At 38.1% G+C, this 22,460-nt stretch overlaps 1 protein-coding gene across 4 annotated transcripts; it reads left to right on the plus strand.

Moving 5' to 3' along the window:
• The first annotated feature begins 858 nt into the window (after positions 1-858).
• LOC143846174 (homeobox protein ATH1-like) lies at positions 859-19,547 on the plus strand. Of its 4 annotated transcripts, none has more exons than XM_077354591.1 (7): positions 859-1,605; positions 2,605-2,678; positions 14,457-16,286; positions 17,906-18,261; positions 18,351-18,411; positions 19,073-19,299; positions 19,409-19,547. In XM_077354591.1, exons 3-6 carry the CDS (start codon positions 15,126-15,128, stop codon positions 19,235-19,237), a joined length of 1,743 nt encoding a protein of 580 aa, XP_077210706.1. In that variant the 5' UTR covers positions 859-1,605; positions 2,605-2,678; positions 14,457-15,125; the 3' UTR covers positions 19,238-19,299; positions 19,409-19,547. The 4 variants fall into 4 exon arrangements, with proteins under 4 accessions (XP_077210706.1, XP_077210708.1, XP_077210707.1 ...); XM_077354593.1 differs by having other exon boundaries at positions 15,240-16,286; XM_077354592.1 differs by having other exon boundaries at positions 859-1,295.
• Positions 19,548-22,460: the final 2,913 nt, after the last annotated feature.

Genomic DNA, 22,460 nt, shown 5'->3' on the forward strand with positions numbered 1-22,460 from the left:
CGGCTGGGCCCCACAACTAGGTGGCACTTCAGCTTGTCCGTTCGTCCAGCCAAACTACATACGCCGAAGTGCACAAAACAACAAAATCCCGGCTAGGCCCCACGGCAGGGTGGTACTTCGGTTGGTATAGTTCATCTACTGCTAATGTCTATCTAAGTAACTGATTGGATGATTGATGTGTATTTTTTTGGCACATTTACAACTTTGTTGTTTGGGTTAATATCAACAGCATACAGTGTCAAAATTTAACTATCCTATACTTTTATATCAGGCATCACTCTATCAAAATTTAACTACCCTATATTTTTATCAGGCATCAATCCACTTATCAGGATTACAAAAACCAGATTTTAAACTTGAGGTCGGTTTATTTTTTTAAATAACTCGAGATTCTTAAACCCAGCCTATGGATTTTTCGGGTCGGGTTGATGGGGTCAGGTAAAATCCGACCCAACTTGCAACCCTAAGTTTTAGTTGAGATGGTGGAACCCACCCTATCAAAACTTATGAATGGGCATCACACGTATTTAAGTCTTTTAACAAGGTAAGTTTCTTCTTGTCACATCCAAGGACATGTTGTTCTAGGAAAATCTAGGATGTGGAGATTCAATTTGCTAGGGACCGTCCCAGAAGGCATTTTGCGGACCGGCTGGTTGCATAAGAGAGCTGCCACCTCAGACGAATGAAATGAATATGACAAAATCTAAGCCTATGTGGCTTCTCTCTCATGCAACAGCCAGTGTGCAAAATGACTTCTGTCATGGTCCCTAGCAAATCACTTATTGGTAAATTGTCAAACTAGAGGACTGTTTTTACAAATAAAGCAAAGCAGAAGACTTCTTTTGCGGAAAGGGGAAAAAAAAAAACAGAACTTGCAAGAAAATCTGCATTGGGATTTCTTTTTTCTTCTCCTCTCCTTATTCCCTTCAATAATTAGAAACTTAAGCAATCTTTTGAAGAAGCTAGGTGCTGACAAGGCTAGAGAGAGAGAGAGAGAGAGGAGAAACATAGGGGTCTAATTTATATCGACCTTATTTTTCTTCGCCACATTAACATTTACTTTTCTAAAAAGGGCTAAAAGTACCTTGTCTGAAAATAGCTGCCAGGACAGGAATTTGAACAGAGATTTCAGATATTTTGATTGTGATGATTACAGAGCCACAGATGGAGACGATGAAAATCAGAGGAGAAGAGGGAGAAATGGGCCCCCAAAAGCCTGCAAGTGAAATGAGTGCCCTGCCCAGAGAGGGGCACTTCTTCTTTCTATCTCTCTCTCTCTCTTGTTTTTTTCTCATGTGTGGCTCTTCTTCTTTCTATCCTCTTCACTCACACTTGCATGCTTTAATTAATGGGCCATATATCCGTTCTACCTCTGTTAAAGTTTTTTGGCTATTTCTTTTATTGGGTTTTCCTGCTGAGGTCTTTTGGCTTCTACAAAAGGAAATTAATATCAGTCTATTTGTGGCTTTTGATTATGTGGGTTTGGGGAGAAGGGAGAATCCAATGATTCATAATGGATTTTGAACCACATTGTTTGGTCTTCTGGGTTCTAGGAGAGAAACCCACCTCTTATACTGGCCTTGCTTTTTTGGAGAAAGAGGAAATGTATGATTAGTTTCGATCCCTGTTCTTTTTTATTTGTATGTTATGAGAAAGGAAAGGAACCCAATTTTCTATTCAATCTGAGAGAGAGAAACCCATTTATTTATTTATTTTGTTTTAAGAGAGAAAGCCCACCTCTTTTTATTTTTCATACAAAGAAGGAATCCCAATTGGCTTTTGAGCCCCCCTAGCTGTAATCTCTTTTTTTTTTCTAATGAATCTGGTAGGGGTCCTGCCTAACCCCAGCTCACTCATAAAAAAAGAAAAGGAAGAAGGAATCCCAATTTGATCCCTGCACTTTTCTTGTTTGTTGGGTTCTGAATCCCCCCCCCCTCCCCCCTTTTTTTTTTCCTTTGTTTAAAGAAAGAAACCCAATTTTCTATTCAATCAGAGAGAGAGAGAGAGAGAGACCCAATTTTGTTTTGTTTTTTTTTTTTTTTAAATTTTTTTTATTGTTTTGAGAAAGAATGCACACCTCTTCTTCTTCTTTTCTTTTTTTTTTTTGTTTCAAGAAAGAAACCCAATTTTGGTCCCTTCACTTGTCTTGTCTGTTGGGTTCTGGGAAACCCCATTTCTATACTAAGTCAAGGTGGTAAAGAACCACTCTATTGTTGTTGCAAGAAAGAAACCTAATTTTCTATTCAATCAGAGAGAGAGAGGGAAGACCCAACTTTTCTTTTTCTGGATTTTTTGTTTTTGCCCACAGTAGGATGGAAGAAACTAGTGATTCTTGTTGAACTTTGAGAGAGAGTGAGAGACCCGCCCATTCTTTTTATGGATTTTTAGTTTTTGCCCTCAGTAGGATGGGAGAAACTAATGATTCTTTCTTGAACTTTGCCCTGCACTTTTCTTGTTTGTTGGGCTCTGTGGAACTCCATTTCTATACTGAGTCAAGGTTGTAAAGAACCACTCTATTGTTGTTGTTGAGGAAGAAGTTTGAAAAGGGGAGAAGCCCATTTATTGTGATCAAGTTTCATCTCCTTTGTTCTGATTTTGATTCAGGTTCTGAGAAGGAAATTGCCTCTTGGGCTGTTTGTTCAGGGGGGGATGATTGGTCTTTTGGTGATGGAAGGGAGGTTAGTACCTGTATTTTTACTCTTCTTGTTTTTATTTTCATATCTGCATAAAAATTATATTTGAATTTGTTGAAGAGAAGCTGTCTAATGGAAGAATTTTGTAATTTCATTGATTTGCTGTGCTATTGAAGTTTAGAGATTAATATCCGACTTTATTTGTTGCTTGTACGAACTACAAAGTGATTTTTGTGCCTGTAACTGATGCCACATATTCATTTCCATTTTTGTGTTCTTCTTACTTTTTATCCGCCTGTATAAAACACTAACATTGTTGCATAATAAAATGAAGAACTTTGCTTCCATGCTTAGATCTAGTTAGTTCAGATTAGTTACTTTGTTCGACAAGGTAAGCTAGGAAATTGAACTCATAAACCGGGTTGGGACCGAAAGCAATGCGACACTCTGCTAAGACAATTTGACTTAGTCTTTTCATAGTTTCTATGGCTGTTGATTCTTTGTAGTTTTTTGTCTTTGCTTCACTTGAACCAAAGTGCAGTTTAGAGTTTTGCCCTTTTGGTTTAGGATCATATATTGTTATTGAAAATCTACCAGTTACACCTATCTCTCACCCCGCCGATAAAAGGAGAAGGGCTGTTTGCTGCTACAAGTGTTTTAGATACTTTCCCACATCTTACCCCTCTGGGTATGAATGTTTGTAGTTCCAATATCCATGAGGATTATCTGCTTACCCGATTTGTCTGAATACGCACTTTTCCTATGCATTTTTCGCTATTATGATTTATGACTGCATCTTAGTGCATTTTGGTGTTCAGCATATGCCCAAATGCATGGGCAAGGTTTTAAATTTTGGTTTTGGTGTTGGATTCGGCCACCACCGAAATCAAAATATTTTGGTTTCGGTGGAATAGGTCATAGCTGTCATGTCGTTTCTCTGAAACTTTGCTGCATGCTTAGAGGCATTTTTGTTGCATGTGATTCAACTGCATCATTGGAGAGACATCTGGTCCAGTTCTTTTGGAAGGTTGAAAATTCTGTACCATTCCAGATCAATACTCTTTCATAACTCATTCACTACAACCAAGTTGCTAATTTGGTACATGTTGAGGGAACCAGTCATTTTCTTTTAATGGAAAATCAGAATCTTTATTAAGGAAGCGAAGAGAGAAACAAGTCTCGATCGAGGTGATCAAGGCCTAACAAACAAAGAAAAACTAAAGAAGCAAAACAGAAAAGAGAAGCATATAAGACTAATCCTCAAAGGAGATATGATCTCGAATAGCAAGAGACTCTTTGGCCACTCCACTGAGGGCAAGTAAATCTGCATCCCCATTAGCTGAGTGGTAAATATGTTAAAGGATCACCTCCTGCCCTTCAATATGGCCCATAATCTCCTCCTTAGCGTCCATGAATCTCCATGGGAACCCCATCCAGTCTTTGATCCACCAGATGATGCTCATAGAATCACTCTCAACAATCATGGAGTCCAAAGCATCCCATTCAACATTGAGGATGCCAGTCTTGAGCCCTAAAATTTCTGCCTCATTTGGACCCTTCACTCCAAGCGGCACCGAGAAAGACCACTTCACCACTCTGTCATGTCATATAGAACTCCACCAATACCAGTTGGGCCCGGATTCCCTCAACTTGAACTATTACCCCTAAACTTAAACTAATGAAGTTTGGCTTAAGAAATCGGGTAGGATGTGGGCATCCTATGATACTCAAATACTTTTATAGGCCCAATGTACCACATGTGAAACGATTAAATACCCGGATACTTGACAGATACTTTATGGATACTTTTGTTAGTCAAATAAATGTCTTCTTTCAAACATATGATTCTCTATTTGAATTAACTATCATGTTTCTTTCATGTTACTGTCTTTTATTTACAGTTGTAACTCTGAGTATGTGAGTCTTACAGATGCTATTTTAAATTTATTCTTAATTCCAATGTCTAATTTAACTCTACTTCTTTATGATATTTTACTTATCTATGTATTGTGTCTTATCAAACGCGTCCCCAAAACCCTCCAGACACAGATCAAGGGTAAGACATATCTTGGAAGTAGTACTAAACTACTGATACAAACATATACTGTAGAGTATGAAAAAAATCTTTAGTTAGACTCTCACTTTCCGTTCTCTTGGGGTCGGGCCTCGTGGTAGTGATGGGAAGACCTGCCAGCCGGAGTCTGTAGGCCGGCATGTCTGTCCGGGATTTTTTCAATTGTCGGCACGCCAATTACGGACAGCGTGCTCAGCTGGGCTGAAACTGATCCCTTGGGAGCCAAGAGGATCTGGGATCGATGAATAGGAGGTTGGAGTTCAAAAATGACAATGTAAATGGATTGCGGACTGATTTAAAGTAGAGTATCAGTGACTGGAAATGTTTGAAATGCAAATACTATAACTTTGGGCAGCGGAATATCTGTAGGAAATGCTTGGAGCCGAAGCTTAGCGCAAAGGTAGATATTGGAAGAAAGGTAGACTTTGGTAAGATATGGGTTCCAAAGATGCCTCACAACATCTTCCCTGAGCCCTCTAGGGAAGGTAATCCAATAATATCTATACCCATCAAAGTGGTCAATGACAGAGAGAAGTTTCTTAAAAACTGCTTGATAGGCACCTTGAGGAACAATGCTCTTGTGGAGCAACTTTAGTTTTGGGCTAAAAGACAATGGGACTTGCCACAACTTAGCAAGCCTTTTTGTCTGAGTCCACTATCTGTGCTCTTTACTTTTGAATCCCAAAGTGAAGCAACCTCCATTCTTCGAAAAGGGGGTGATGCTTTGGGAGGCTACCTCTTTTCCCTCCAGCCTTGGTCCCCAATTTTAAATACTGGTGCAAGGACGGTGAGACTGAGATTCTCTAACATCCCACTTCATGCCTGGTCTCTTTCGACTGTGGAAACCCTGGGCTAACATTTGGGTTAGATTTTGGATTCCCAATTGTCGGGTAGCCATGACCATTGCATGGAATTTGCTTCTGTTAAAGTTTTAACTCCTTTATCGAACTGCTTACTATCCTTCATAAATATCATGGTAGATTCTATGATTTATCCCATTGGAATTAGGTTGGTGGAGGAACCGTTAAATCCCTTTAAGGAGGCAGGGGCCTCCGTTGACGCCCTTTCGGTGGTTTCAGAAGCAGGGGCCCCTTTTGACTCACCCTCAGTAGTGGAATCGCCGGTGAATGGGTCCTCTCCGATAGCCTCTGGGGGCAATTTGGTCATTCCCAGTGGAAAGCAGCCGTTGGTTCCACCTGCCCCTGATTTTGAATTTTCTACAACCTTGGGAATGACCATCCAGTCTGAAGCTTTGCAAAGTTCTGCCCCATCATTGAAAGAGATTTTGGTCAGATCAAAAGAAAGATCTGATCGAAGTCTTTAAAAGCTAAATCAAGCATTCTTATGGGGAAAGGTTCAGAAAAGATATATCTGAAGGTAGCTTTCAACATGTGACAGTTGAAAAGGCGGTCAAGTTCAAAAACCGTTTCTTTACAAAGAAAAAGAACTCCTCAGTTTCGAAATTTGTTTTGAAGAATACTAATAGTCGTTTGAAAGCGACTGGTGCCTTAACTACAGACTCTTCGCTCTAAAAAACAGATTTACATCATAAGGGGTGGGGTCGTTGATCAAGAAAAAGTATTTGTCAGCCACAAATGGCGGTTTGTCTCTCTTTAAAAGGAACCTTCTAGGCTTCCGTAAGAGAGAGGATCCCAAAAACCACTCCCTAGCTTCAAAGTGTAGTACTCTTTTGAAGTATTTTGATAAACCTTTTAGACCACCTCTTCATTCAATGGCCTCTTCTTCCCTAAGAAAGTGGGAGGCGGCCTCGTTCGAGGTGAGTGATTTACAGTTTCTCAGAGACTTAGAATACAGCGAACAACTAGCGTCGGAAGAGTGTCCGACACCCAAGGAAGTTTCGATGAAAATTTTGAAACAGCAATGGAAGCAGTTTAAGCGTGAAGCTTTGGAAAACAGAGAAAGATTTCTTCTAATGTCAGGAAAATCAGATCCAAAGGAAGTTTTTGTTCAGATTTATATGATGGATTTCTTCCAGGAAGCTCTAGCAGAAGAGTGCCAGGCACGTCGTCAGCGATGGGAGGAAATAAAAGCGGTGGAGATAGAACTGTTAGAACAAATGTTGAGTCCCTCAGAAGGTGTCTCTCAGGAGTCAAGGGGCACTCTTGATCGAGAAGTAAGTCTAGAAGTCCGGAACCGGATACGCATTGTTGAAGAGGTGCAGGAGGCGAACTCAACCTTAATGGAACCTATGGTTTCAGAAGAGGATGAAGATATTCCTTGTGAGGAAATGGATGAGCTTTTAGCAGTAGGTGATGTTTTTGGAATAGGTTATGAGGAAGATTTGGAAGCCACTAAAAAGTTATTCCGCTCTATGGCTATTAGAAGTTCGAGGGAGAGAAAAGAGTTTGGAAAGGAGAAGGAGGTTAAGGGGGCCGAGGGTATCAACCCTGAATAAAAGCCTTCCAGCCCAAAAAAGAAGAGGGAAAAGAGGAAAAAGAAAAAGGATAAGAAGGAAAAGGGGGGAAGGAAAGAATACAGGAAAGTGAAGCTTTATTTCTTCCAATTTTTATGAAATGGGTGTTCCCTTTTTGGTTCTTGGAGTTATTAGTGGCTCCTTTGAAGTTTAGTCTGAAGGGTTTTTGTGGTCATTTTTGGAGTTGTTGTAGATGATTTTAAGTATGCTTGATGATGGTGATCTTGATGATTATCCAAGACAGTTGAAAATTGCAAATAGCAAATGGAAGTTCTTGACTAACCAGAAGTTTACAATCCATTAGTCTTGGCTTGAGAGACTCTGTCTTTCGCCTTGATTTTCTTTCAGGATGCTTTTTCCTGTTATATTTCATCTTGGAGCTTCAATCGTACTCTTAGAAGGACACAGGCGAAGGTGTATACAAGACACTTTTAATCTTATAATGAATATTGGCTGATGATAAGATGAAAGTAGGAGGTATTGGGTAATTGCTTTTGTATTGGTTCTCTATGCTTACTAGTTGGTCTCGGGTATGCCCGTGCTAGCACTTTCTTTTTAACATATTGTATCACAGGATGGGACCCCGGGTCCCGAATGCTAGCTTAATATTAATGAAATATGTCAATTAATTTTTTTTTTATTGTGTCTTATCATGGCGTGGGACTCTCGCATGTGTCCTATGGAAAATGAATCTTCCTATGTCTGTGTCTATGTTCCTATATCTGTGTCTATGTCCGTATTAGTATCTCTGCATCATTGGGGGCACCACTGAGGTAAAGAGTGGTTACGAATGTAAGCACTCTCACGAATCACATTCCAAGTGAAACGAACGGCAATCACTACTATAAACACCCTCACGAATCACTCAACTTTTTTGCCCCTAGCCCACTTTGTTAGAGAATATCAGATTTAGATCTGGATGAGAGAGATGAGAGAGTAGTTAGATAGATGGTTAAGATTTAACAGCACTCTCGTGTCATATGCAAAATACTCATTCCAAAAATGATAATGGCACCCCCTTGCATTTTAATTTTCCCTTTTTTTTTCAATGACAGAGAAGATGTGTGCCACAATGTCCCTCACATCTCCCGAAGTTACCCTTCCAAAAATTTGATATCCACACTCCCGAAACCAAAAAATAAAAAAAAAAAGGATTTTTTTTCGCGTTCAAAATCCCTAGAGTTGTAGCATTTTTTTCAAGATCGCCGATGTTTGCCATCACCATTAGAGTTGCTATTTGTCACATATCTTTTCATTTCTCTTCATTTTCTTTCTTTTCCAAATCATAAGTTCCAATCTTTAGACTATTTCAGTTGAGGTACCTCTTTCGAGGTGTGTGCCTGAAATAGTTGCTCTACTCAGTTGAGGGGCCTCGATTCCTTGAGGTTCGTGCCTGAGAGGGTCAAATTATCTGAAGATCAGTATGTAAAACCAGTCCAATCCTTGAAGAACAGTATCTAAATACTGATCAATCTTTGAAGATCGATATCTGCAATCAGTCCGTGAAAACTCGCCAATCGAGGCTAGAGTTCCATCAAGCCAATTCGGGCTCATCTTTCAAGCGACATCATCTTCGGCAATCAACATCAGTCATCTGGCACCAGACACAAATCATTATCTTCAGCAACATCGGCAATATGCAAGCGACATCTTCAACAGACAGATCATCAAGATTCAACAGTGTGCTAATTATTTGGGATTATTCTATTGTAATTAATTTGGGGATATTTTTATTGTAATCAAATGCATGCAGATTTTTAAATCCATATACGTTTGATGGGGCATGTTAGAGAATATCAGATTTAGATCTGGATGAGAGAGATGAGAGAGTAGTTAGATAGATGGTTAAGATTTGGATCTCTTTATCCTTATCCTCTGTGATGTTTATCTGTAAGTGCTTATATAATCACTGATAATTGCTAATAAACATCATCGAAAGATTAGTTGAAATATCTGTTTCAATACACTTCACAATGTTGGAGAATATTTCCTTTTAAATCCTATGAACCCACCTTGACCCCCCTTTGAAGATTCTCTGATTCCTCCCCTTCCAGAATGACCACTTGATAACGTCCAAGCATAGTCTACAAAGGATCTTAGCTCTCGGGGGTAAAGGAGCAAAGCACCAAGCTTCAAACATGCCATTGATATGCTCTGGTAACACCCAAGTAATCCCTAATTGGGAGAAAATGAAACTCCAAACGTCACCAACAAAACATCAATGAAGTGGCGCGGCGTCTCTGTCGCGACTCCAAACATAATGCACTGGCTGTTGATGGCCCAATTTCTATTGCGAAGATCCATGCCGAGAATCTTATCTAAGCAAGCTGTCCAACAAAATTTACAAATCCGAGGTGGCGAATGAATCTTCCACTCTACTAGTCATCATATTGGGTATAGTTTATTAGATTTAGTACTTGAATACTTGTGTAGGCCCACCTTACCATCTCTGACATGATATGATACCTGTACTCGTACTTGGATACTTCATAGATACTTATATTGGTCAAAATAACTATAATATTTGGAACATACACCGCTCTCTTCAAATAAACTATAATACTTTTTTACTTGTTAGCGTCACCTATTTGTAATTATATTTTGAGCACGTGAGTCAGTGTTGCATGGATTCGGATTCGTGTGTCGGGATCCGACTCAGATTTGAAGTGTCGGATTCGGAAAACTCCCAAAAGTAGGATTCAGATTCGCTAATTTTAAATAAGATAATTTTCAAAATTAATTTATATATATATATATATATTTTTTTTTTTTTTTAATTTTTTTAATTTTTAAATTTTTTTTTTGTGGTTTGGATCACCACAAAAAAATGTGGGACCCATGTTTTTGTGGCATTCTAGGTCATATAAGCTATATGAGCTCAAGCTCACAAACCGTTTTCCCATATATATATATATATATATATATATATATATATATAGTTGTAAATTCCGTTTCGGCCGCCATTTCGTTTTGGCCACCAAAACGAAATTTCGGTGGGATTTCGATCATTTCGGTCGAAACTTTTCGTTCACACAAAAAATATATTAAAAAATATGAGAAAAATCCAAAAAAATAAAAAATCAATAGAAAAAGATGAAAAACTAATAAATAGTCCAAAATATGTGTCCCAAAAGGCATATTCATTACTTAAACACATAAAGTCTTGCACAAGTCCAACTGATAGTCTGATATATAGAAAAACATAAAAAACAAAAAAGAGCCGTTCCAGGCTATGAAGCATGGGTACGGGTGTGGGTACGACACGACACGGGTACGTGGGTACGTGATTTGCCAAAAAAATCGGGTGCGGGTACGTTCGGGTACGCCGAATATAATAATATATTTTAATATTTTATTATATATTTATAAAAAAAAATAAAAAAAATTGTAGAGCAATCAAATAACAATAACATCACCAAAGTGGAAAATTCTAATATTACTCTTCATTTCATAAGTGATTAAGTTCCATATTTCATAACATGAGGCATCAATACATCATTCATTAGAAAAAAAAGTCTGTCACCAAGGTGTTGACCAGTGTGTTGAACAGTGCCTGACAAGATGAATAATTTTTAGAGACCAAATTATGAGATTTTTTTTACCGGACTTTTGGGATTTAATAATGTTTGGACAAAATAGATTTTATGAATTTTTAAAATTTGAAAAATACCCCACCGTTTGGAAGTTAAGAAAGTTAAAATTTTGACCCGACCATTTTTCTTTGAATTTTGTACTAGAACTGGAGAGTTGACTTTTTTTCCTATTAGATTTTGGTGTTGAAACTATTTTTAATAAATCCAAAAGGGGGGTATTCCGTTATTTACATGTAAATCTTAAGTAAATGGACAATAAAATAGTAAAGACATTTACTATTTTAAGTAAATGGACAATAAAATAGTAAAGACATTTACTTAAATGGTTTACATGTAAATACCGAGTACAGGAAAGTAGAGAGAAGTACAGGAGAGGAAAGAGAAGCAGCAGGAAGAAGCAGGACGTGTCGGGTACGCGTGGTGCGCACCAGGTTCCAGGGGCATTATTGTAAAATCTGCAAAATCCAGTCAAACTAGCCGTTATGCACGATTCCGGCCGGAATGGAGAATTTCGTCCATTCCGGACGAAATTCCGGATTTCAGAAAATTTTGTCCGGAATGGAACGAAATTTCCACCGGAACGAAATTTTTGGAATTTCGTTCCGGAATTGTAATGAAACCGCAATGATATATATATATATATATAACGGTTCCTACACACATGTGTAGATAAGTTATCTACACACTAGCTTAAAATACAGTGGGGGCCACATTATTTGGGTGATCCAAACCATTCATTTTTAAGGCCCTCTCATAGATAGGGTGTCCACAAAAAATCAGATCCATAGGATCATCCTAACCATTCGAACTTTGGAGGCAAAAAATGAACTAATTTGTGAAGGTTTAAAGACATCCATTCTACCTCCACAAATCGTAGGGTTGGGATGATCCTATGGATCTGATTTTTTGTAGACACCCTATCTATGTGAGGGCCTTTAAAATGGATGGCTTGGATCACCCAAACAATGTGGGCCCCCACTGTATTTTAAGCTAGTGTGTAGAGAACTCTCTACACATGCGTAGGAACCGTTTTCTCTCTCTCTCTCTCTCTCTCTCTACGCTCGAGTGCCAAATCACATGGGTCCCACATTTTTTTTGGTCATCTAAACCATTCATTTGCAAGGCCCCATCATAGATAGGGTGCATACCAAAAATCAGCTCCATAGGATCATCCTAACCCATCCATTTGTGGAGGTCAAAATGGACAGACACTGTTTGTCCACAAATCTGCCCATTTTGCCCTCCAGTTTTGGAGGGGTTAGGATGATTCGATGGTGCTGATTTTTGGTACACACCCTATCTATGATGGGGCCTTGCAAATGAATGGTTTAGATGACAAAAAAAAATGTGGGACCCATGTGATTTGGCACTCGAGCGTACCTAAGGTTAGGTAAACTCGAGCGTACAATCCTTTTCCTCATATATATATATATATATATATATATATATATATATATGAAAATTTTGAGGGTAGAGGGTTGAGGCAAGTTTTGTATTAAGAGAGTTGAAGGAGGAAGGGGGTCAATGTTCAAGGGTCGAGGTGCTAGAGTACAGGTTGTGCTTTTATATAAAAAAATTGAGAAGAAAACACGTTTAAAGGAAAAATATACAGGATTCACATTTTATAAGAGACAACGATGAATTGGATTCGCCCAAAAAAAAAAGGATTCGTGCAGGACACGCCTATGACAAGAATCCGGATATGCCCCACGTGAATTCATGTCCGATTCGCAAGTGGAGACGTGTCGACACGGATTCGGCATAGGGGGGACAAAGAATCCATGCAATATAGACATGAGTTTTATATATACTATTTGAAATTTGCTATTACTTCCATCTCATAAGTTAGATCTTCTTAAGTTTTGTGTTATTTTATTTATAAACTAGGTAGACCATCCGTGCAATCCACGATTTGGAAACTATTTTGAATCTGAAGCAAACTGAAAAAAATTGAAGGCAATAAAATAAAACTAAAACCTAGTTCCATAGAAGAAAACCCAGATTTGTTCTTAGAAATTGAAAGAGAATGCTCTTGGAACATGTGATTATTTGTTTGCCTCAAGGGTGGACCTTTCTCAGACATAATGAGACCTAGGGAGTGATGGACCTATCATAATCTCATATCACTTTTACATCTCATCTAATTGGGACCACATAACACAAAAAATAAGTGTGTTTGTTTCCTATTTTTAGTATTGAACGCGGATTTCCACATAAGGAAATGACCGCTTATTGGGCCCCTTTTGTGCAATATGTCCATGATTAGATCTGTTAATTCGAATAGTAACCGAATGTATTGCCACTGAAGACACCTTGATTGGATTAAAATAAGCCCTTCATCATTCAATCCACATTTCGAGCTCCACCAAGAAAAGCTACACTATTGATTCTCAATGCCTTTTATGTTATTGATGGATGTCCATTCGATATGGGACTTAGATTGTGCAGGTTAAGTCATGTTGTTTTGCGAGATCGACGGTCTCGATTGAACATACGTCTCCCCATGTGGGACCCATCAATTTGGAAACAAAAAACCTGGAGTACCATACGGTTACTATTGGAAATGTTCAGGAATTAATGGATACATTTAGGATTTAATGGGGTCTTTATTATTGATATAAAAGGAAGTTAGAGTTATGTGTTAGTGTTTGGAAACATTACAAACTTCACTCAATAGGACTGTTTGTATTTATATGAAATGAATTGGGTGAGTTGTTGTCACATATTATAGAGAGATTTTAGGGAGAGAGTTGAGAGATTTTAGGGAGGAAACTGATTTCGTTTCGTATTTGCTTTCTTGTTTGCCTGCTATGAGAAGCTGACTTGGCTTCCATGTAGGATATAGCTTGATGGGGAGGCTGTCCACATCATCATTGGCCTGTCCATGTCACCCAATTGACTCATTGCTATATTATAGTAGACGTCTCGTATCATTTTTCATGGTTTGGGACACTCGTAGCGTATCCGTATTTGTATCCCAGACTTTGGAAAATGTTGTTCGTTTCCCTGTTTATCGTGTCCATGTCAATGTTTGTATCTGTATCTACATCTGAGTATCATAGCTGTATAAACTTGAGGATACTCCTGCCTCTTCATTTATTTTTGGTAACTGCTTGTATTTTAGGGCTTTGGAAAATGTTAAATTTTAACCTCACCAACAGACTTCGCTCCCCTACAGAAGTGGAAGTACTTCATGGAAGTTCATAAAAGTCGTGGAACTTTATGCAAGTCCATGTTAACGATGGAAATAAGATGGAACTTCAGAAAATGCTAGACTAAATACAAATATACACTTAGAAACCATTGCATTATCAAGACAACCATCCACAGTAGTTTAAAAATATTATGAAATTTTTGGGAGATTTTAAAATCTTTTGTCACTGTGCTAAAAGGTACGTCTGTTTAAACCTACATGCTCTCTTCCAGACTCTTTTACCAATTAAAATAATATTATTTGGTTATTATGTCTGTTATGACTGTTTGATTAGTCGATCGAACCTTTTCTTTCCTTGCAGGAGATAGTGGCTGACTTGAAGTTCAACTGTTCAAGTCTTTTCTCATTTCCCTAGTAACCTGTCTTGTTATTGTTTCCATCATGAGTGTCATTGTGTTCCTTAGGACATTTTTGTTTTTCTTGTTGGAGATAATGGTCTGGGTATGCATATTTTCAAAACTATGTATTTCAGATTTTGTTTTTCTTAGTATGGCATATGATTTTCCAGGTCATCATTAGCTGACGAAGGATTTGTAAAGCAAGTGGACGATTACAAATTGTTGAAGAGAATTCCATCCTGCTAGTTGTAGAATTCTCATGTTTCTAGGAGCAGCGTGTTTGAAGGAAGTGGCAAGGGTCCATCTGACGATTTGTTGAAGTTGTTCATGAAAGCGTAGTACCAAAATTACAATTCTGTCTCTTAGCAGTGATGAATACAATGATGAAATTTTAAAAATTCAGAGCTCATCCAAACTCTCTTGATGGTCGGGGAAGGATCTTCAAAGAGTTGACCATCTGGTGTTTGAAATTTTTAATCTAATATTTGGTTCGGTCCCCCTTCGCAACTTTGCAATTTAATACATGCTTAGTTAGATTGAGAAAGAAAAAAGCTTTAATTGCCATTTTGGTTCACTGAAAGTGCTTTATGGTTCGCCTAGGTGATGTCGATTCTGTATGGATGGTATTATTACTGAGACTCACTAGAGAGAGTTAGGAATAGTAATTTATCTTTCTGAGGATACAGTTGCCGCATAATAGTCGAAAACAAATGTGGCTAGAGTTCACGATAAACATTTCTTAAATCCGCTTCATGGTGGAACTGGTCTTTCCGAGCACATTATTACCAGTGGTTTAGCTGTTGTTCTTGTCTGATACATTGCAGTTCTGCGGCATAATAATGGAGAATGATATATACAATGCTTCACTACCAATGAAAGGTCAAAATCCCATGGTTATTGATGCAGCCCCATTGCATATAATGAATGGCTACCCTTTGTTTTCAACCTTGCAGGTCGACTCCATGAACAATCTTCATATGACAAATCATGGTGACTTGGTCAATGCCGAGGCTTCAACTTCTAGAAATACGCCACTTAATAGGCATTCCTTTAGAAATATTTCATCCAACTGTCTTGTTGGCAACAGTGACTTTCAAGAGCATTTCATGGAATCTAACCTGTCTACCACATCACTTGCCAATCTGATTGGTGGTCCTATCTCAGCCACTTTGGCATCACCATTAGAGGATTTGAGAACATTAATTTCAAATGATTGCTGTGATACTTCAGGGTCATCTCTCTCAAACTCTGTAAACTGTGCATATGATGGTGCACTTAAAGATGCCAGTGTGAATGGACAACCAAACTCCATATGGGACTATGATAGAATTCTGGGTCACCAATGGCTCTGGAGGAAGACTCCTATGAGTAGAGTGTCTCAGTCATATCATGTTATAAGAAGTACACAACCAGGATGTGTTTCAAACAAATCTAGCACGATTGCAAATCATCCGCACAGTTATTGTATACCTAGTAATGAGCTTTCCCTGAGTCTTGCCACATTCCAGACTCCGATTATCGGCATACCAACTATCCTGGACCAATGCTCGGAAATAAGCTGCTCTGGTGTAACTCATGTTACATTTAAAGATAACAGATTTGAAGATTTTGGGTTCGGAATGGGTCTGGGTTTGGAACAAAACCCTACTAACAGCAAGGAGCTTTTTCTGGGTTGTGATTCTTATAAATCGGCTCAGTTCTCACATGTACTGTTAGGATCAAAATATCTGCATGTAACCCAACAAATACTTTCTGAAGTTTTTTGCTATGCGTTAGAGAATCTAAACATGCTAGGCAATTCACTGGATGGGACTTTGAGTGGGGCAAAATTGTCATTTTCTTCAAGGTTCTCCGCTAGCAAGGGGGCTCCAATGGGCTCTGAATTTGATGAACGTCCTTTCTCTGCCGGAGAAATCAAATATCAGGGTCATATGAAGTTCAAGATGCAAACACAGGAACTTGAAACTAAGAAAGCTGAACTGTTGGCAATGCTACAAGCGGTATGTGACTTCTATTTATTAAGATTCCCCATTGTAATCTAAACAAGCTGAACTGTGCACAGCTATTTGTCAACTTGTCTAGTCATTATGTTATTTACTCATTACCATGGATTTAAATTTTGGTTTCAGTTTCGGTTTCACCCTTGACTGAAACTAAAATTTCGGCTGAAATCCGGTAATAAAACAAAGTATTATTTTATCAATTCTGAAATTTCGGCCGAAATTTCAAAATAATAATATTTTGCCGAAAATTTCGGAATAATAATATTTTTAAAAAATCTGTTTTTTTTTCCAAAATTTCGGCTGAAATTTGGGCTTTCGGTGAGATTCAGTTTTGGTCACGAAATTTAAAACCATGCTCATTACAACCAGATGTAGTCTACCTCATTTAGTCGAACCATCCAGGTGAAAAATTTACTGTATGCACTCTAATTTTCTGACACATTTGGATTTGTGATGGTTCACCTCAATTATTTCTGTTCTCTAGTCTCATTTCTTAAAAGGATTTTCATGTGAATGTTATTTTCATTTCAAAAGCCAACATGTTGCCATATGGTGATGTAAATCTGTATTAGTTCAGCCGGAACGATCTTTTGGTGACAAGCATCTTTAACATATGTAGGAATAGTGTTTTCATGGAATTTTCTTGCTAAAACTTTGTTAACTAACCAACTTCTCCAATAGCTTAAGCTTTTAGAGAAGTTGGTTAGTTAACATGATATCAAAGCTTAAGCTGTTGGAGAAAAGGCTGTTGGTATCAAAGCTTAAGCTTAAGCTATTGGAGAAGTTGGTTAGTTAACATGGTATCAAAGCCAAAGGTCTCGAGTTCAAACCTCCTGGATAGCAAAAATCGGCCCAAAGTGGGACCACATGTGCCACGTGTTTGCCAAGTGGGCCACACGTGCGGGGGAGTGTTAAAGTATAAAAGAAAAATAACGCCTTTTCTCCAACAGCGTAAGCTTTTGGAGAAGTTGGTAAGTTAACAAACTTACGTTGAATTATATGTTTTATCTGGTTGCTTAATGTGATGTTAATTCTTGCATAGGGCTACACAAATCACATTAGACAGTGCAACATACTTCCGTGCAATCATTAGTTGATTCGATTTTTCACTTATTCTCAAACAGTGTCATGAGTCTCATGACTGTCTATTCATTTCTAGAAAGAAGGTTCACTCCAATTTGTCAATTTTTATTGCAAGATTATTGAACTTCACCTACCATGCATTGTTATAAATACGCATGAATTATTATAAATACGCACCGGTACCCTCTTTCTCTCTCTAAAAGAATCACAGAACCTATTTCCATAGTTCTTATTTCCTAACAAATTATAGTCATTTAATAGTGTTTAATGATACTTGTTTCTCTTGTCTTCCTTCAAAATCACCTCTACTATCGTCGCTTCTCTTTTTTCTCTCATTTTCTCCTCCATCCTCTTAAAGCAGTAGTTATTTTTAAACCACCATTCTCTTTGGATGCTGGTGGTCTTACTAACCCACCACCTCATGTTTAACTTCTTTTAATAAATTCCGGAGAGTTCATCCATGATTTTGTTCCTATTTTGTTACATTAGGTATCATTAGATCACTTACGTTGCCTCTTGCTTCTTGGCCTCAGATTGATCGTAGGTACAATCAATGCCTAGATGAGATCCAAAGGGTCATTTCTTCATTCCTTGCTGCAACTGAGTCAGATCCTCATATGCATTCTCTCTTCGCCCTTCAGACAATCTCTGGCGTATATAAAAAACTGAGGGAGCAAATCACCAATCAAATTATTTTGACTGGAGAACGCCTAGGTACTGAATGCATGAGAGAAAAAGAGAAATCTTTTGAATCTTCTTTCATCCAAAAGCAATGGGATTTGCAACTGCTAAGGAGAAATGATCCACAATCATGGAAACCACAAAGAGGCTTGCCAGAAAAGTCTGTTTCAGTTTTACGAGCATGGATGTTTCAGAATTTCCTCCACCCGTGAGTTTCTTTCTAGAAAGGATTTTGATACATTCACCTTGATAAATCATACATTTCTAGTGATTTGATTATTATTTTGTGGATTTCAGGTATCCAAAAGATTCAGAGAAGCATCTACTCGCAATTCGAAGTGGGTTAACAAGGAGTCAGGTATTTAGAATTATTAGTACACTTTAAAGGATAGGTTTTGGCGTTAGCAAGTGCTTTATTTCATCTTTTTTGTATCTCACAGTAGTAGTGTTAAATCTCATGTGTCATATGTCGCAAATATCGACGACATTTTCAAAATATCACAATTTTATCCCAAGATTTTGATAAAATGACAAAATCCCGAGATCTTATAAACTGTAGTGATATTTTAATCATTTACTGTGAAAAATATTACGAAAATATAACGATATTTTTACAATTTTTTTATTGTATTTTTTTCTTAAATTGTATCCTGATATTTTCCCTCAACGAGAAATCCCGGAGAACAATATTTGCGATTTTAGCTTGTGTAGGGGTGGAACTTGGGTTGAGTTTTTACTGAAAATTGAATTGGAATCAATCCGAACCCAACCTGGTTTTATGGTATAAGATCCACTCGAATTCCCAAAAATCGACCCTAGTTTCGGTAATAAAGTCATCTTTCAAAAAAAAAAAAAAAAAAAGCGACCCTAGTTTCACCCCTAAGCTTGTGTCTACCTCTTTCTATCCCAAACATGTAAATCATGTGGCTGAATCTAATCAAATTGACACAAACATTTCGAAAGCTTTGTGGGTTGCATGAATTGGTTTTTACTCGTCCTTCATTGTTACTTGAGTTCAGGTGTCAAATTGGTTTATAAATGCACGAGTTCGTCTCTGGAGACCAATGATAGAAGAAATGTACTCAGAGATCAATAAAAAGGCTCAAACTGAAGGAACTGCAAAAGAACGTCGAAACCATGGAAGCAGCAGTGACCAGAGAGTCCGAACTAACCGAGACGTCTGAACTTAGAAAGCACTACTCGTATACGTTTTGGCATCTAACCATTATAATTCATCTTGCTCCAGGTTAGTATGGAGCACGGTTACTCCATCATTCCTTTTTTCTTTCCGTATCTTGGTAAGTTGGCATAAGTGCAAAATGGGTATTGATTAATCCATTTTTCTTGTGATTTAGGGAGTTCAGAGAAGAGAAAAGAGGTCATCATTTTTTTGGATCTTACAGTGGGAAAGAAAAGCTCATATTATAAGACATTGTGAATTTGTAAATTGAAGTGATATTCAACTGACTGATTAGAAAGAATATGTTGCTACCACTTTCATGCATATTAGTATCTTTCTAGTATATAAAATTTCTTAATTGCAGTGACTCTAGTTTGGGCATTTCCAACGTAGGCCTTTGGATGCTCCAGCGAGAAGAAGTGACTCGTGTTGGATAGGAGAGAATGGAAGAAAATGATCCATGTAGACGAACCCAACTAGTGTCAGGATTAGATTTAGTTAATTTGAGCCGGTAGATCCTTTCACCTTCTTCATGAAAATTTTCTAAAGGATTCATTAGCCGACCCCAACTAATTTGGGACAAAGGCTTAGTTGAGTTGAGTTGAGTTGAGTATATTTAGGGAAATGAAATCAGCACAACCAAATTTTGATATTTGCACAAACCTAGCTGTCTTTTAGTATTTAATTTAAGGGGATGATATTTTCACTCCCCTTGCATTATGCACGCTCTCCCTATAACGTGATTTGACGTCAAAAAGCATTGAAGTTGCCCATTTTTCACGTCAAATCACGTTATAAGGGGAGTGTGTCGCCTAATGTAGGGGGAGTGCAAATATCATCGCCCTTAATTTATTCGGAGCTATTAGAGCGGGATCCACATTTTGGGGAATATGAGTCAAAGTCAAAGCAATAACAAGAATATTTCTAGTGGGACATCTTTCATAATCTCTAGAGAGATGGTTCACTAATTGACCGAGGGATAAGTACTTCGACTCATTCACACACAGAAAATGAATGTTTGGAATGGGAATTGTAATAATCTTTTGACAGCTCTTTAAATACTAAAAGACAGCTGGGTTTGTGCAAATATCAAAATATGGTTGGTGCTGATAACATTTCTTTATATATATATATATATATATATAGAGGAAACTGTTGGTGCGCTTAAGCTCACCAAGCTTATGGTGCGCTTAAGCGCCCAATCACATGGGTCCCACATTTTCTGTGGTGATCCAAACCATTCATTTGCAAGGCCTTATCGTAGATAGGGGGTGTACCAAAAATCAGCTCCATAGGATCATCCTAACCCCTCCATTTGTGGACGACAAAAATGGGCGGATTTGAGGACAAACAATGTCTGTCCATTTTGACCTCCACAAATGGAAGGGTTAGGGTGATTCTATGGAGCTGATTTTTGGTACACCCCCCATCTATGTGAGGGCCTTTCAAATGAATGCTTTGGATCATCCTAACAAAGTGGGCCCCCATGTGATTGGGCGCTTAAGCGCACCATAAGCTTGGTGAGCTTAAGCACACCAACAGTATATATATATATATATATATATATATATATATATATATAGAGAGAGAGAGAGAGAGAGAGAGAGAGAGAGAGAGAACGGTTTCTACACACTAGTGTAGATAAGTTATCTACACACTAGATTAAAATATAGTGGGGCCCCACATTGTTTGGGTGATCCAAAGCATTCATTTGATGGGCCTTCACATAGATAGGGTGTGCCCAAAAAAATCAGTTTCATAGGATCATCCTAACCCCTCGAACTGTGGAGGTAAAAAATGGACAGATTTGTGAAGGTTTATACACGTCCAATTTACCTCCACAAATCATAGGGTTGGGATGATCCTATGGAGCTGATTTTTTGTGGACACCCTATCTATGTGAGGGGCAATCGAATGAATGGTTTGGATCACCCAAACAATATGCAAATACTTAATTGGGTCGCAAATACTATCTTCAATGTATACATGTTCTATTAGCGACCAAAGTAATTGGGTCGCGAATACTATTTCTCCATAATAAGTTCTGTGAGGTAACAAAGTTGAAGCATGAGTATGGTAAGCTTCAAGCAAGCATGAGGCACTTCACTGGTGAGGACTTGGACACCTTATCGCTGAATGACTTGCATTGGATTGACGAACAATTAGAAATTTCTGTTAGTAGGGTCCGAGACCGGAAGGTATGTTTTCTTCCTTTTCACACGAGTAGACAAAAAAGGTTTCCCTTTCTGAATTGAAAGATTCAATACACTAATTAAGCTCGATGGTTGATAATTTGATATATGACTTGCAATGATGATATTGCATTTTATGTTGGTCTTTTTTGCAGAAATATCGTATCTTCTTAAAAAGGCTTAATGAAGCAAACCAATCAAGACCTGGACTGTCAAGCCCTCTCATTAATAGTGTTCTAACGTCATCTTTTGGTCCCACTCCTCCACAATTACTGTTTGATCTCCAAGGTCAATCAGACTTTACCCGATTCGCAGAACACCAAAATCTGACTGGAATTTCGCCTGGGTAAGGTAGCAACATGCCAGTTCTTAATCCTCCAGCACCTATTCCTCCACTACTGAACTCCATGAACTTCCTCAATCAAAACCCACAAACCAATAACTCTTCTGCAGCAATAAGATTTGGTCAATCATTGCTCAATACTCAGGGAAACATTCAACAAACAATGATGCCAAAGGCAAGCATTGGGAACTCAGGATTTGGAATGTTCCCAAATCAAAATGTTCAAACAATTTCACCATCCCTTGGGGATATTTCCTCTAGTGATTTAAGCGGTGGTATTGATCCAATGCAGACCATCCAACCAAATCTTCAGACTAGACGAGGCCTTTTTGGAGGCAGTCAGTTTGGTAGTTTCATCATGCCTAACCCTTATTCTCAAAACAACTTTCCAAGCATGGGAAATGTTGGATTAGTTTCAAACTTAGGATGTATTGGATCAACATCAAACTTAGGAAATATGGGTTCAGTTCCTACCATTGGAAATACTTTATCATCAGTTGGAAGGTTCACACAAACCCCACCTTTTAACTTTGGAAACAACTATAGTGGGTTACAACTAACAAGTAGTGGAGGCTTGCTTCGATCCACTCAGACAGGCATGATTGTGGAAACTTCTAACAATAACAACTCAAGTTACAATATGTTGAATGAAATTAACAAGAAAATGGTTTTTGGAGTGGAAGCAAGGAACC

The sequence above is a fragment of the Tasmannia lanceolata genome, unplaced genomic scaffold (assembly GCF_043159265.1).
Source record: "Tasmannia lanceolata isolate RefF3 unplaced genomic scaffold, GAP_Taslan_0.1 ptg000015l, whole genome shotgun sequence".
In the NCBI taxonomy this organism is placed as follows: Eukaryota; Viridiplantae; Streptophyta; class Magnoliopsida; order Canellales; family Winteraceae; genus Tasmannia; species Tasmannia lanceolata.